The sequence below is a fragment of the Malus domestica genome, chromosome 14 (assembly GCF_042453785.1).
Source record: "Malus domestica chromosome 14, GDT2T_hap1".
NCBI classification, from domain to species: Eukaryota; Viridiplantae; Streptophyta; class Magnoliopsida; order Rosales; family Rosaceae; genus Malus; species Malus domestica.
This window is the reverse complement of record NC_091674.1, coordinates 1,362,497-1,375,577: the sequence shown is the minus strand read 5'-3', so window position 1 is coordinate 1,375,577 and position 13,081 is coordinate 1,362,497. Positions and strand designations below refer to the sequence as shown.

General features: G+C 41.7%; 2 protein-coding genes across 2 annotated transcripts; one reads left to right on the top strand and one right to left on the bottom strand.

Moving 5' to 3' along the window:
- Nucleotides 1-6,313: 6,313 nt before the first annotated feature.
- On the bottom strand, nucleotides 6,314-11,901 carry LOC114820983 (pentatricopeptide repeat-containing protein At5g12100, mitochondrial-like). The gene is made up of 2 exons (XM_029092474.2): nucleotides 11,716-11,901; nucleotides 6,314-11,145 (listed from the first exon to the last, which is right to left on the bottom strand). The coding sequence occupies exon 2, from the start codon at nucleotides 10,993-10,995 to the stop codon at nucleotides 8,515-8,517; it is 2,481 nt and encodes an 826-aa protein (XP_028948307.2). The 5' UTR covers nucleotides 10,996-11,145; nucleotides 11,716-11,901; the 3' UTR covers nucleotides 6,314-8,514.
- LOC103413460 (peroxiredoxin-2E-2, chloroplastic-like) lies at nucleotides 6,449-7,372 on the top strand. Its single transcript, XM_008351924.4, has one exon. The coding sequence runs from the start codon at nucleotides 6,449-6,451 to the stop codon at nucleotides 7,148-7,150; it is 702 nt and encodes a 233-aa protein (XP_008350146.1). The 3' UTR covers nucleotides 7,151-7,372.
- Nucleotides 11,902-13,081: the final 1,180 nt, after the last annotated feature.

Genomic DNA, 13,081 nt, shown 5'->3' with positions numbered 1-13,081 from the left:
ATAAATACAAAACGTAATTCAAATTCTTAATATTGGTATAGTCATTTACAATTAGTAGTGTTGGAATGAGAGTGTTGCTCAATTGGTTAAAAACATTTATTTTGCTTGTTCAATAATTTTCCACTTGGAGACTCATTTATTTTGTTCCTATAGATGTTGTCTCAGGTTTCAACTTAGACCTTTTTTCTTATGTTCTTACATGAATCATTCATGACCTATATTTATATTTTTTTTCATTCAATTACGTATTAATTTACAGGGAGCAAATTCAAATATGAGAATAAGGAAACATTCACATTGTCCTAGTGAAATGGATTGAATCTACTCCAAATTTATGTATTTAGAGCCCACAGACAAATAGATCCAGACCATACAATTTCAATCATACACCCCTATTAGTCAATTTCACTAGTTTATCTCACAAAACCCCGTTTCTTTCCCTCTCTGTTGAACGACCCAAATCTCCTTGTCCGCAGATTAATAGTGAATCTCATTGATAGTGAAACAGTGTAACCCACACATACGCTCGTGTTGTGTCAAATTGATTTTTCAAAAACATATGTTTTCTTAATAATATATTTTTTTTGGTCAAGCATATATTTGTGTAATTAAGAAACGAAAATGACAACATGATTTCAGATGGTTAATAATTTATTGACTTTCGATGAGGATGCTCAGCTGCCAAGGCAATATTCTCTCTTGCAGCATGTTACAGCTTGACTCCCAACACAAAACTGCAACATCTCTCTTATCAGCTTTTGGATTCCATGTACATATATATGTGTACGTATACGTATACATACATGCGTAATGACCATAGATTACATGACCAGGTAAATGTGTGGTTATACATTACATTGTTCGATTTTAATTTAATGGTATGCAGTCGTTTATAATTTTTATTGTTGTGCTTTATCTTCTATCGTTATATTAACTTTGAATGGTGTTTGACCAAAATTTTCTTAGATCATAAAGTCTAGGAGAACGGAACTCGCATAAATGAACATAAATAAAAATAATTATGCGATTGCAAAATATATATGGTTATATAGAATTATGGATAAATCTGTTATTTCCATCCAATAGAGTCCATTTCTAAGTTATTGTCCTTATTTATTTCAATTAATTATCATTACTTTAAAAAAACAAAAGTGTACACTTCATCTTTGATTTGACCCACAAGTCCAACCTGGTTGGCATCTCACAGGTGCATTTTTTGTTCACCATTCTTAAATAGTGGTAATGCTAATCACTATATTTGCATTCGTTTTGAGCAACTTTACATTATCCATGTGCCGCTGTGCATCGGCTTTGCTTGCTGCAGTTTCAAACGGGGATTAACCATTCTTTCTTCTCAACGTTGGGATGTATCGAAAAACGGGTATGTTTGGTCCATTTGAGGGTGTCCTATTCCCTCTGGTTGTTGCAGGTTTAGCAAGCTCATCGTCGTTTTTGCTTGAAGATGACATAGCTTCTTCTTCTTGCTTCTTGGGCACGGCTTGCCACTCCTGTTTTTTAGGTGTTGCTTTGCCCATGGATTTGATCTATTTTGGAAGAGTTTCAGGCACCATGTCTTCATCCATGTAGAACTTGGCGTCTGCGAAATGTGATTCGGTTTCGGTGAATGGCTTGGTGTCACCATAGATCACCTTCACTCATTCTCGGTAAAATTTTAAGCATTGGTGAAGGGTGGACGGTACTACTCCATTCGCATGGATCCAATGCCTTCCTAAGAGCAAACTGTAGGAAATTCTTGCATCAATTACGTGGAATATTGTGATTGACTTGAGTTCACCAATGGTCATCTCTACTCGGATCATGCCCATCGCTCTTTGTCCTCTTTGGATTAGTAGACGGCTTAGGGACAGTTCATCCACCTTGATGCCGATTGTGGTCATTGTTGACTTTGGCATGATATTTATGGCTGATCCGCCATCCACAAGCATGCGGCTGACTTTGTGCTCCTTTACGTAACCAGAGATGAAGAGAGGTCGGTTGTGAGGCTTGGATCCTAGCATCAAGTCTTCGTCGATGAAGTGGATTACGTCCTCGGCGGCACAGCATGTGGCACATTCATGTGGTCGAAGCTTCAAGCTTTCGTTCTTGCTTTCTTACACTTCATGGTCGTTGGAACTTGCCAAGACCGCTGCCAGTACTTTTCGCTTCTTTTTTAGCAACTGGAGCGCTCCCTCGATGCTAAAGTGTGTTGGCAGACCTTCTTCAGTTGTAAGAGTCTTTTCCCCCCTCAGTGGTGATATCTTTGCCTTTTGAGGGTTCTTCCATTTCTACTTCGACCATGTGACATGCAGTGATAATGCACTGTTGGAAAAAGTCCTCCGGGAAGTATTCGCGCAAGGAGACGGGAATACGTGGCTCTTGCTCCATAGGTTCCCCAGCATATGTTGGCTTAGCAGCTCTTATGCTTCTTTTAGGCTTCCTATTGTTGCAGCGGCGGTGCTTTCTCGCTCGCTCCCCATTTGGCTTTATAGCTTGTGGTCTTGGCTTCCTCGTCTTCTTATAGGTCACCAATGTCCACCCTTCTTCATCATCGATAGGTGCATCCTGGTCGTTTGCCCCCAATGATGGTTGTGCAGAAGGTGCCGTGTAGCTTGTGCATTGATAGGAATGGTCAGGTATTTCTTGAAGAGGCACGGGATCAAAGGATCCGAACACGATCGTAGTGGTCTGCGTTGCGTCTGTGTCTTCTAGGTCGAGCTCAATCCGCCCTTGCTGTGTCAACTTTATGATGAGTTTTTTTAGGATGAAACACTTGCCCACATGATGACCCACGATACGATGGTACTTGCAGTACTTGGGATCGTTAATGCGATTCATCTCTTCAGGGTGTTTGCATTCAGGCAACTTAATCACCTTTTTCTCCAGTAGGTCGTCCAGCATGGCGTCCATGTCGGAGTCCGGAAAAGGGTATACCTTCTGCTTCAGTTCCCTCAAGGTGTTTTTGTACCTATCTTGAGTGTGGGAAGTCTCACTTCTTTTTATCTCATTTGCTTTGTTATTGAAGGAGATTTTGAAGGGTGCGGACGAGGTCTTGATAGGGGTGGTATTGGTGGTAAAAGCTTTCTTGGCGGGCTTTTTCCCATGATTGTCTGCTCTTGAAGTAAACACCTTATCCCTTTTGAAATCAGTGATTGGCTCATTCTTTCCATGGTGGGCGATGCTCAACTCCATGTCGTGGGCACAGGTGGCTAATTCTTCAAAAGTTCGTGGTTTGATACCTTGAAGGATGTATTGTAAACCTCATTGCATGCCCTGGATGTACATCTCGATTGAAGAAATCTCGGAGAGTCTGTCCTTACAGTCGAGGCTTAGATTACGCCATCGGTTGATGTAGTCCATAACTGGTTCTTCCTTCCATTGCTTCGTGCTCGTCAGCTCTAGCATGCTCACAGTGCGGCAGGTACTATAGAAGCGGTTGAGGAATTCCCTTTCCAACTGTTCCCAACTGTTGATGGACTCGGGCTCCAGGTCCGTGTACCACTCAAAGGCGTTTCCTTTTAACGAGCGTACAAACTGCTTAGCGAGGTAATCTCATTCCGTCCCTGCATTGTTACAGGTTTCGACGAAATGTGCGACATGTTGCTTCGGGTTTCCCTTTCTGTCAAATTGCATGAACTTCGGCTGTTGATAGCCCCTTGGCATCCTTAAGGCGTCGATCTTCCTGGAGTAAGGCTTCGAGTACAACGTGGAGGCATAAGAGCTCCCTTCGTACTGTGCCTTGATGGTATTGGTGATCATCTCTTGCAGCTGCTGGATAGAAAGAGATCCTATGAGTGCCGCTGCTTGGTCTGGCTCCAACTTCACATCGATTTTCTTCACTGGAAGCTCATCTTCTCCGCCAATTCATTCCTTTAGTGGATCATCCTCTGGGTCGGGTTTCTCGCCGTCCTGCGCCTCCAATCGATTGACTAGTGCTGCAATTTGCAAGTCTTTTTCTTCCACAGTTCGGGTTAGCCTTGCGATTGCTTCATTCATTTAAGCCAGCTGCTCATCGATTGAAGTTGCTCCAGTGGTCATGACTTGCATGGCTGAACTGCCGCTTGAATCGGCATCGGAGAGCATGGATTTGGAGTATTTCCTTGGGCTTTCCCCCCTTGGTGCCCTTAGTGAGGCTAAGGTGATCACAGACTTGTGCCTTGGGTGCTCTTGTTCCCTTGGCAGAGTTGATGCAGAGGTGAAAGAGGCGGCAGAAGTAGCTCTTGTCTTGCTTCGAGTCGTGATGCCCAAAGTGACACCACTTGCGACGAGGACGCTCTTGTTCTTTGCGCCGATTGCGGGAACAGTTTGAGCCTTCCTTGATGCCATTAATTTTGGAAGTGTGCTTAAATTTCTTGAACGGAGAAAGAGATGAGAGGTAAAGATGGTCCCACTGGGCGTGCCAAATTTGTGAACACGAAAATTTCCTGAAAGGAAAGAGATAAGAACAACGTGCACAAAATAATATTTGTATTTGATGATTTTGGGTTACAATCTCTCTTAAATTTGATCATCTGATTCGATCTCCGTAAGGTGTTGATTTGTGGATGTGCAATTGATCCAAATGGCCGTTGGGCTTGATCTAAGGATGAACGTTCTTCAAGGGCCGTGGACTCGATCTTGAAGGTGGATTTGAGTGAATCTTCAAGGAGCCGTTGGGGCTTGATCTTGAGGATGAGCGTTTCTTCAAGGGCCGTTGAGGCTTGATCTTGAATAACAGTGATGAACGGATCTTCAAAGGGCTTTTGGGCTTGATCTTGAAGAACGGTTGTGTGGATTTGTTGATGTTGTTGATCCAAGGGCCGTCGGGGCTTGATCTTGGAAGAACGATGAACGAAGAACACTTTCTTCAAGGGCCGTCGGGGCTTGATCTTGAATTGGTGGAAGTTCTTCAAGGGGCCGTCGGGGCTTGATCTTGAAGGTGGATGATTGTTGATCCAAGGGCCGTCGAGGCTTGATCTTGGAAGAACGATGAACGAAGAACACTTTCTTCAAGGGCCGTCGGGGCTTGATCTTGGAAGAACGATGAACGAAGAACGAAGAAGGCTTTCTTGATTCTTCGGGAATCTGGATGCTTGAGAGCTTCGGAGTTTCAGAGCTTTAGAGCTTCAAGGTGTAATATGAATTCCTTTCTAAAATGAAATGAAATTGGCTTCTATTTATAGAATTTTCCAAGGCCTAATTTTGAATATAATATTCCAGATGAAATAAGTCGTTTCTGCCATGTGTTGACACGTGTCCTGTTTGATGACTTTTCCGACTCATTTCAATTTTTCGTCGAGTCATATGCTACGTGTAAAATTTATGTAATATATATGAGCGTTGAAACTTTGATTTATCGGTCAACATTTATTTACCAAAATTTCGATGTCTACAGACACGTGATGTATCATTGCGTGTGCCAATCACACTGAAAAATCTTTCAACATGTGTCAAGTACAACACGTGATCTCACGTGACACATGCCGACATAAACCTACTAGACTACCACGTGTGGCGCGATGCTATATGACAAATTCTGAGAGCATCATTTGACAAGTTATGTACCATAATTTGAAAGTTTTTATTGATAAAAGGTGAATTAAGAGTTCATTTGTATATGATTTTAAAATAATTGAAAGCGTTTTTGGTAAAAAAAAAAAATTGAAAGTAATATTTTCATTACACTAAGACCCTCCATTTTGTGATGTTAAACACAGAAATATGTTTAAAGCCTATCAACTTACTATTTTATATTTTAGCGCTACTAATCACCATACGTTAGACTACATCAAGATTAAACGCTTGAGTTCTAACTTATGGCTTTAGTGTAATAATTTGTGAAGTGCTTGTGCTTCTTGTAGGAAACATTTTAAGTATTTTTCAAAATTCAATTGCATTTTACTAAGGATTTGTTTCAAAAGCACTCTCATCAAGAGCGTTTTTAGTTATTTTAAGAGCACATTCAAACTAACCCTAAAGACAAGTTATAGAACTCAACTACTTTATGACATGTTTATTAATATGTAATAGGACGATATCCTTTAAACTGAAATGAATTGTACTGAGGAGGAATAAAGTTCAATTTTTTATTAATTTTTTTTACTAAATTATATGATTTTTTTTAATACAACGATATTTTTACTTTAGCCGTTCTAATTATCAAGTTTCTTTGTGGAGAGAAGGACATATCCGAGTGAACATAACCAAGAACATGTCATATATACGTTGATAATTTTTATGGTGGCAAAGTTGGAGGTATATGGAAACTCACATGCCCACACAACAGAAGGGTCCAATAAATCCTCTATCTATCCGACCCTCTTCACAACAACCTCTCATTGTTCCCTCCGCTAAAAACCCTTAAACCCAACAAACCCAGCGTACCCAGCAAACCCTGCATGCCAAAGCTTACCAGTCTCTCTCTCCCATCTCAAACTCACTCTCTCACTCTCTAAAACCCAAACCACCAAAAATGGCAGCCTCCCTCACAGTCTCAAGGCTCCTGACCGCCCCCAAGTCCCTCTCTTTCTCCACTACCACCGCCGCCGCACCACCCAAAACGTCTCTCTTCTCACCCAAATCCCTCTCCTCCAAAAGCTCCTACACCCCTCTCCCCCTCAAACACTCCCCACACCCAAAACCCCTCCTCCGCTTCTCCACCACCGCTGCCAAACCTATATCCGCCGCCATCGCCGTCGGCGACAAGCTCCCCGAAGCCACCCTCGCGTACCTCGACGCCGCCGGCGACGTCCAAACCGTGACTGTCTCCGAGCTCACCAAATCCAAGAAGGCCGTCCTCTTTGCCGTCCCCGGCGCCTTCACCCCGACCTGCTCCCAGAAGCACGTCCCGGGATTCGTGGAGAAGTCGGGTGAGCTCAAGGCGAAGGGCGTCGAGACCATCGCCTGCATTGCGGTCAACGACGTCTTCGTGCTCAAGGCGTGGAAGGAGAATCTCAACATCGGCGACGAGGTGCTGCTGCTGTCCGATGGGAACGGTGATTTCACGAGGGCGATTGGGGCGGAGCTCGATTTGAGCGATAAGCCGGTGGGGCTGGGCGTCAGGTCCAGAAGGTACTCGCTTTTGGCGGAGGATGGCGTTGTTAAGGTCTTGAATTTGGAGGAAGGCGGTGCCTTTACCTCCAGTGGAGCTGAGGACATTCTCAAAGTGCTCTGAATTTGCTTCTCGCGGCGGCGGTGACGGTGGTTGTTAGCTTCGTAAGGTTTTTTTTTTTTGGTTTTTTGTTTTTTTTTTGTTTTTTTTGTTTTTGTTCTTAATTTATGAGTAGAATACTGTGTTGCGAGCTTGTAGCTCAGATGGTTAAGAGTAGCTTTGCAGCCAAGGTAATGAGTTCGATTTTCCATTCCAATCTAATAAAATCAGTTGGGTTTTTTTTTTTTTTTTTTTTTTTTCTGATTTGATGGTTGTAGAAAATTCTGGTTTTCGAATTTTCGTGATGAATTGTTTGCGTTTTGGCATGGTAATATTTAGTATCATGGCCTGTTTGGAATTGCATTTCCAGAAAGTACTTATGCTAGAAGCCCTTCCATGACTCAAGCACTTTTAAGTTTTTCTACAAAACGCAAGTAGAAGCGCTTTGGCTATCATGTAGCGGTTTGTGCCCTTGCAGAAGCAATCACAAACATGGCAGAAATGAAAGCAAACCATCAACATTTCATGTCATTGCAGCCAGGAACTTCTAATGATCCAGAGAGACCACTTCTAATGCAGTGGCCCTTGAAAAACCGTCTTCAGCCCGATGCATTGCTTTCCCTCCCGGAGAGCATAAAACTTGAAGAGAAATGAAGGTTCGTTGCCGGGCTACTGGTTTAGCAACATTTCTATACGGATATCGATCTTGGCTAGTTCTCGCGCCGTGAACTTCACGAACACTAAACATATGATCCCTACGTCTTTGGCAACGGAAAACACATCCCCACTAGAGTTGCGATCATCCGTTCCGTTGACCGTCATTTCTGAGCAGATGATCCCGAGCTCTGGTAAGTCGTAACCTCACCTCCTCTTGAAGGCCATATGTAAGTTCATTGCACGGGGAGACGGTTAGAAGAAAACCATGCTCAAATTAGATGCATCAACGTTCGACAACATATATCCATTTTCCAGTAAAACAAAGAGCTTTGAAACAGCTTTGAAGATTGCAACTTTTCAGAACGCCAATCCAAAAGCTTATTCACATTGAAGACGAATAGGATAAACAAGGTATACAGCACTAAAATTCATCATAAACTTATACGGACACCATACATTTTTGGGTTTTTATGGAGAAGATATGGGATGCTCGAAGCTTATTCACATCGATAACTCTCTCCCAAGTCCACGAAACAACGAAAAGCTCCTTGCTCACTTCCACCGGCCAATCTTTGCAGGATTACTTCTGAACTTATCTGACCAACTCCTTTTTGGAGTTTACTGTGCTCTCCTTCAAGGATACGCCAGGCTGCCAGCGGAGATGTACGCTATGGGATATATCTTGGCCAATTCTTGTGCTGAGAACTTCAAGAACGGCAAACATCTGTTCCCTAGACGTTGGCAACAGAAAACACATCCTCATTAGAACTGCAGTCATTCATTCCTTTGGCGCTCATTTCTGAACAGACAATCTCAGCCTCTCGCAACCTCCCCTCCTTTTGAAGGCCAGATGTAAGTTCATGGCACGTCGAGGCATTTAGAAGAAAACCATTCTCAAACAGTTCCCTGTACCAACAATAGGCACCACTGAAGTCCTTCAGTTCACAGTGTCCCTTAACAAGTAAGCTATACGTATCAGCTTTAGGAGTCAATCCTTGAGCCTTCATATCATTTACTAGGTCCTTTACCTCTGAAATTTTTCCTTGCTTGAAGTGCCCCAGAATCAAGCTATTATATGTCATCCTGTCAACATAAACATTCTGGTTTACCATCTCAGAGTGCAAAGCAAGTGCCTTTTGAGTGTCTCCGTGCTCTGCGTAACCGTGAATGAGTGCATTATATACAACCCGGTCAGGAACCAAGCCCATCTGTAGCATTTCACCATATAGCTTCTCTGCTAATGCCATATCTTCCCTGATACACCCACTAATTAGAGGATGATATGTATACAAAGTAGGTTTCATGCCCAGACTCTTGATAGTTTCAAACAATTCCAGACATTTCTGGGTGTTTCCAGCATCAGAATAACCTGAAATTAGGGAGTTGTATGTAATCACATTCGGGCTATAACCGCTACTTGTAATTTGAGATGCATGGTCTTCAGCTTCCATCAACCGTCCTTTCTTGCAGAGTCCATGAATGAGTGCATTGTAGGTTACAAGTGTGGGACTTATCCCAGTTTTCGCCATCTCATCGAGGAATCTGTAAGCATCTTTCAGATTCCCCACCGTACAGCAACCACCAATGAGCATATTATATATTTGTGCATTTGGCAAAACCCCTCTGCTTAGCATGTCCCTCAATACTATTTCAGCTTCAAGAAGCCTCCCGTCCTTGCATAAACCATTTACAAGAGAACCATAGCTCACAATATTTGGCTTAATCCCCTTATTTTCCATCTCTTCAACAATCTGGAAACACTTATCGAATACACACATCTGCCCGTAGCCATTAATAAGGATGTTATATGTCTCCAAATTTGGAAAAACTCCCTTCTTTGCCATGTTCTTCACCCATTCCTCAGCCATATCCATATCCTTTGTCTCACGGATCTTGTCAATCAAAGAATTGAAGGTGATGCAGTTCGGCTTCAACCCGCGTACTTCCATTTGTTCAATGGCCAAAATGGCTTTGTCTATCTCACCCCTTCGACAATAACCACTGACAATAGTATTATATACTACTACATCTGGAATAAAACCAGTTTCCATTAGTTTCTTCAAAACCTCCTCTGCCTTCTCAATGTTTCCTTCCTTGCACAAGCCATTCAACAAAATGCTACAAGTATAACCATTAATCTTCACACCTTTACTAATTGCTTCTTCAAATAAAGCCAGTGACCCCTCACCATCCCCACACCTGAAATGCCCATCAAAGAGTATGCTATAAGTAAAACCATCAGGTGCAAAGCTGTGAGCTTCCATCTCTTCCAAAATCCTTTTCGCGTCCTCGATTCTCTTCACCCGACAAAGTCCACTGAGCATTGTATTATATGTGACCATATTAGCTTCCACATTCTCATCCTTCATCCTGTCTCTCAATTCAAAGGCCTTCTCCAACTCACCCGCCTTAGAACACCCATCAATCATCGTATTGTACGTAACCAAATTCGGGGTCACCTTTCCCTCAATCATTTCATCAAACACCTTCTGTGCGTCCCTCATTTTCTTCTCTTTACACAGCCCACCGAGTAAAACATTATACACAAACACACCTGGATTCATCCGCTTCATCTTCATTGAATTCACTAGCTGACCAGCCCTTTCCAGGTCCCCTAACTTTACAGAAGCTTGTATTGCCTTCCCATACGTGAACTTATCAGGTCGAATGCCCTGACCTGACTCGAAAATCTCCGAAAACAATTCAAGGGTCTTACCAAACTGTTTTGAAGTCACCAAAGATTCAAGCATCACATTGACAGAAGCTAAGCAAGGGCGTGTACCACTTTTCCTCATCAAACTGTACAATTCTACTGCTTCAGTCGGCATCTTAGACTCTGAACAAGCGGCTAAAAGCATGTCGCAGAATGTGGGTTTCATGGAGGGTGCAGAGAGAGAAAACAGGGTGTAGAGTTCAGTGGGGGAAGAGAAGGGTGAACCGGGGAGAATGAGAGACTTGATGAGCCTTCGCGCTGTTTCAGAGCGACCCTGCTGGAGAAGGACTCGGAGTTTTCGGACTTGCTCATGGCGTTGTTGGTCGTGGATGTTGGTGGGGTTGTGGTTCTCTGTTGGGCCTTCGATCTGTGGTTGATGAGTTTGGTTGTCAGCAGAGTCTGTGCAGAGATTGAAAGATAGAGGGACTGAGATGGGATTTTGAGGTTTGTTGATGGCATTCAATACGGATTTGGGAAGGAGATAGACACGTCTTGCCATTTTCAACTTTTCAGAGTCTCGGTCTGTAATCAGTTACGGACCCAGGTATTAAAACTGCAAAGGGCTGAACTTCGAATCCAAATTTCATTAGCAGAAGGATTTTGTCAAACTAGTCTCCTTCGTTTCTACGACATTCCCCCAAGTTCACACCTGTTGATGACAAAAAAAAGTGTAGATGTATTACAAAGGCTGTGAGAACGATTTGCAAATCCGTACGTAGAAGTCCATACGTGGGAGTTGTTCTAATCCCTCCTGTCTAACATTTTATTACAAACTTGGCATCAATCCCTTGGGACTTGGAAATCCCTCACCCAAACATAGCCTACAAATATTGCAATGAGGGGATAGAATCCAAATACACAAACCGGAACGTCACGAATGAGAGCTACACAACACCTAAATTCGACTCATCCAACACGCATTCTCGAGAAAAACAAACGTACTTGAAAATTTCTTAACTCAAATTCAATAGTCGTTCCTTCAAACCTCATAAAACCTAACACTTAACACTCCCAAATTCGGCCAATCTGTTATTTATTTGTTACTTTCAGTATAATTCATGATTTAATTTTGTCAATTTTCCGACTTTGAGGCAGCTAGAGAGAGGAAGACTACTGAATTCAGTGATTCAGGTTCAAAATTCCAGTCCCTAATTTCCCCAATTCCACAAATCGCTAAACCCTGAAATTCAAGAACAAAAGGAAAAAGAAACACACTTACATGAGGAAGGAGTTAGCAGCAGTCCACAGTAGCCACCGCCTGGAGGTGGAGGAGAGGTGCAGTCACGGCAGAGCGCAGAGGAGGAGGAGTAGGGATTTTGATTGACCCTTCAAAAACCCTAAATCCCTTCTTTTTTTTTTGTTGTTCTTAATTTGATCGTTAAACCCTTCTAAAACCCTCTTTGTAATTAAAACCCAAAAGAACAATGGAGATTTCTTCATGGATTTTGAACTTTGAAGGCTCTTCAATGGGCTTTTTCATTGGGCCAATTTTTTTATTTTTTTTTGTCCAAATTTTTTTTGGATTCACAAATTGAGGGAATGTATTTAATTGAGATTTTGATGTCAATCTCGTGAGATTTCCGCCAAATTTAAGCACGTGATAAGCACGCCCTTTCTCCAATTTGTTTCCTAAAAGGAGGATTACCTACTTTTCAAGTGCTTAATTTTGACAGAAATTCTCAGAGTTGGCATAGGAACTAATGCTCTTTATATTTTTTTCAAATGCAAATACCAATTTGATTGGATTTTAAATTCAAAGACTAAAACTTAAATTCAGTTATTGTTGAGGGACCAATACTCCAATTTCAGTTAAACAAATCCATTACCCATAATACAAAACGTGTCAATGGTAATTGGTAAGGCATATAGAATAACAAGACCTTCCTCCAAAGACCAACACAAATGTTTCTAACACCCTTGGTTAGGACGGTGTTACCTACACACCTCGTTTTAATTTTTCAAACCATCAAATCAAATAAATTAAAAATAATCAACGAACAAAAAATTACAGAAGATATGTGACCAACCCCTTCACCAACCAAACCAAACATTTTAGTAGGTTGTGGGTACCATAAAACCATTTTCCAGTATTAATTCAAGGGCTTATATGCTTGCATCTGACAGCTGTTATGGCTGGACCAACACAAAGTAAATTTGTATCATGCTCCCAAGTATCTTATACTGATTTATTTCGTTAAAATTTAGTCGTTGTATCAAGAATTTAACGGCTAAAAACTATATGGTATATAATACTTCGGAACATACTAAAAAATCTCATAAGTGAGAAGACCATACATTTTGTAATTCAATGTCTGATCCACTTTTGTGGGGCTACATAAATGTGTCATTTTCTACTATTTTTGTATTTTCTTTGAAAGATAATAAGATTGCTATGATGATATCCGGAAATGGAAGAATGGGTGTTGGACAGAGGATAGTGAATCATTTTTTTATATCTGAATACCATGAAAAATTCCGAGTATCTGATCATATCATCCATAAGGCATTTATTGTAAAAACAGAAAAACTTCGTATTTTAATCTCATTTGTTTTCACGTTAGGAGAAATGCCCTAATCATGCAGCC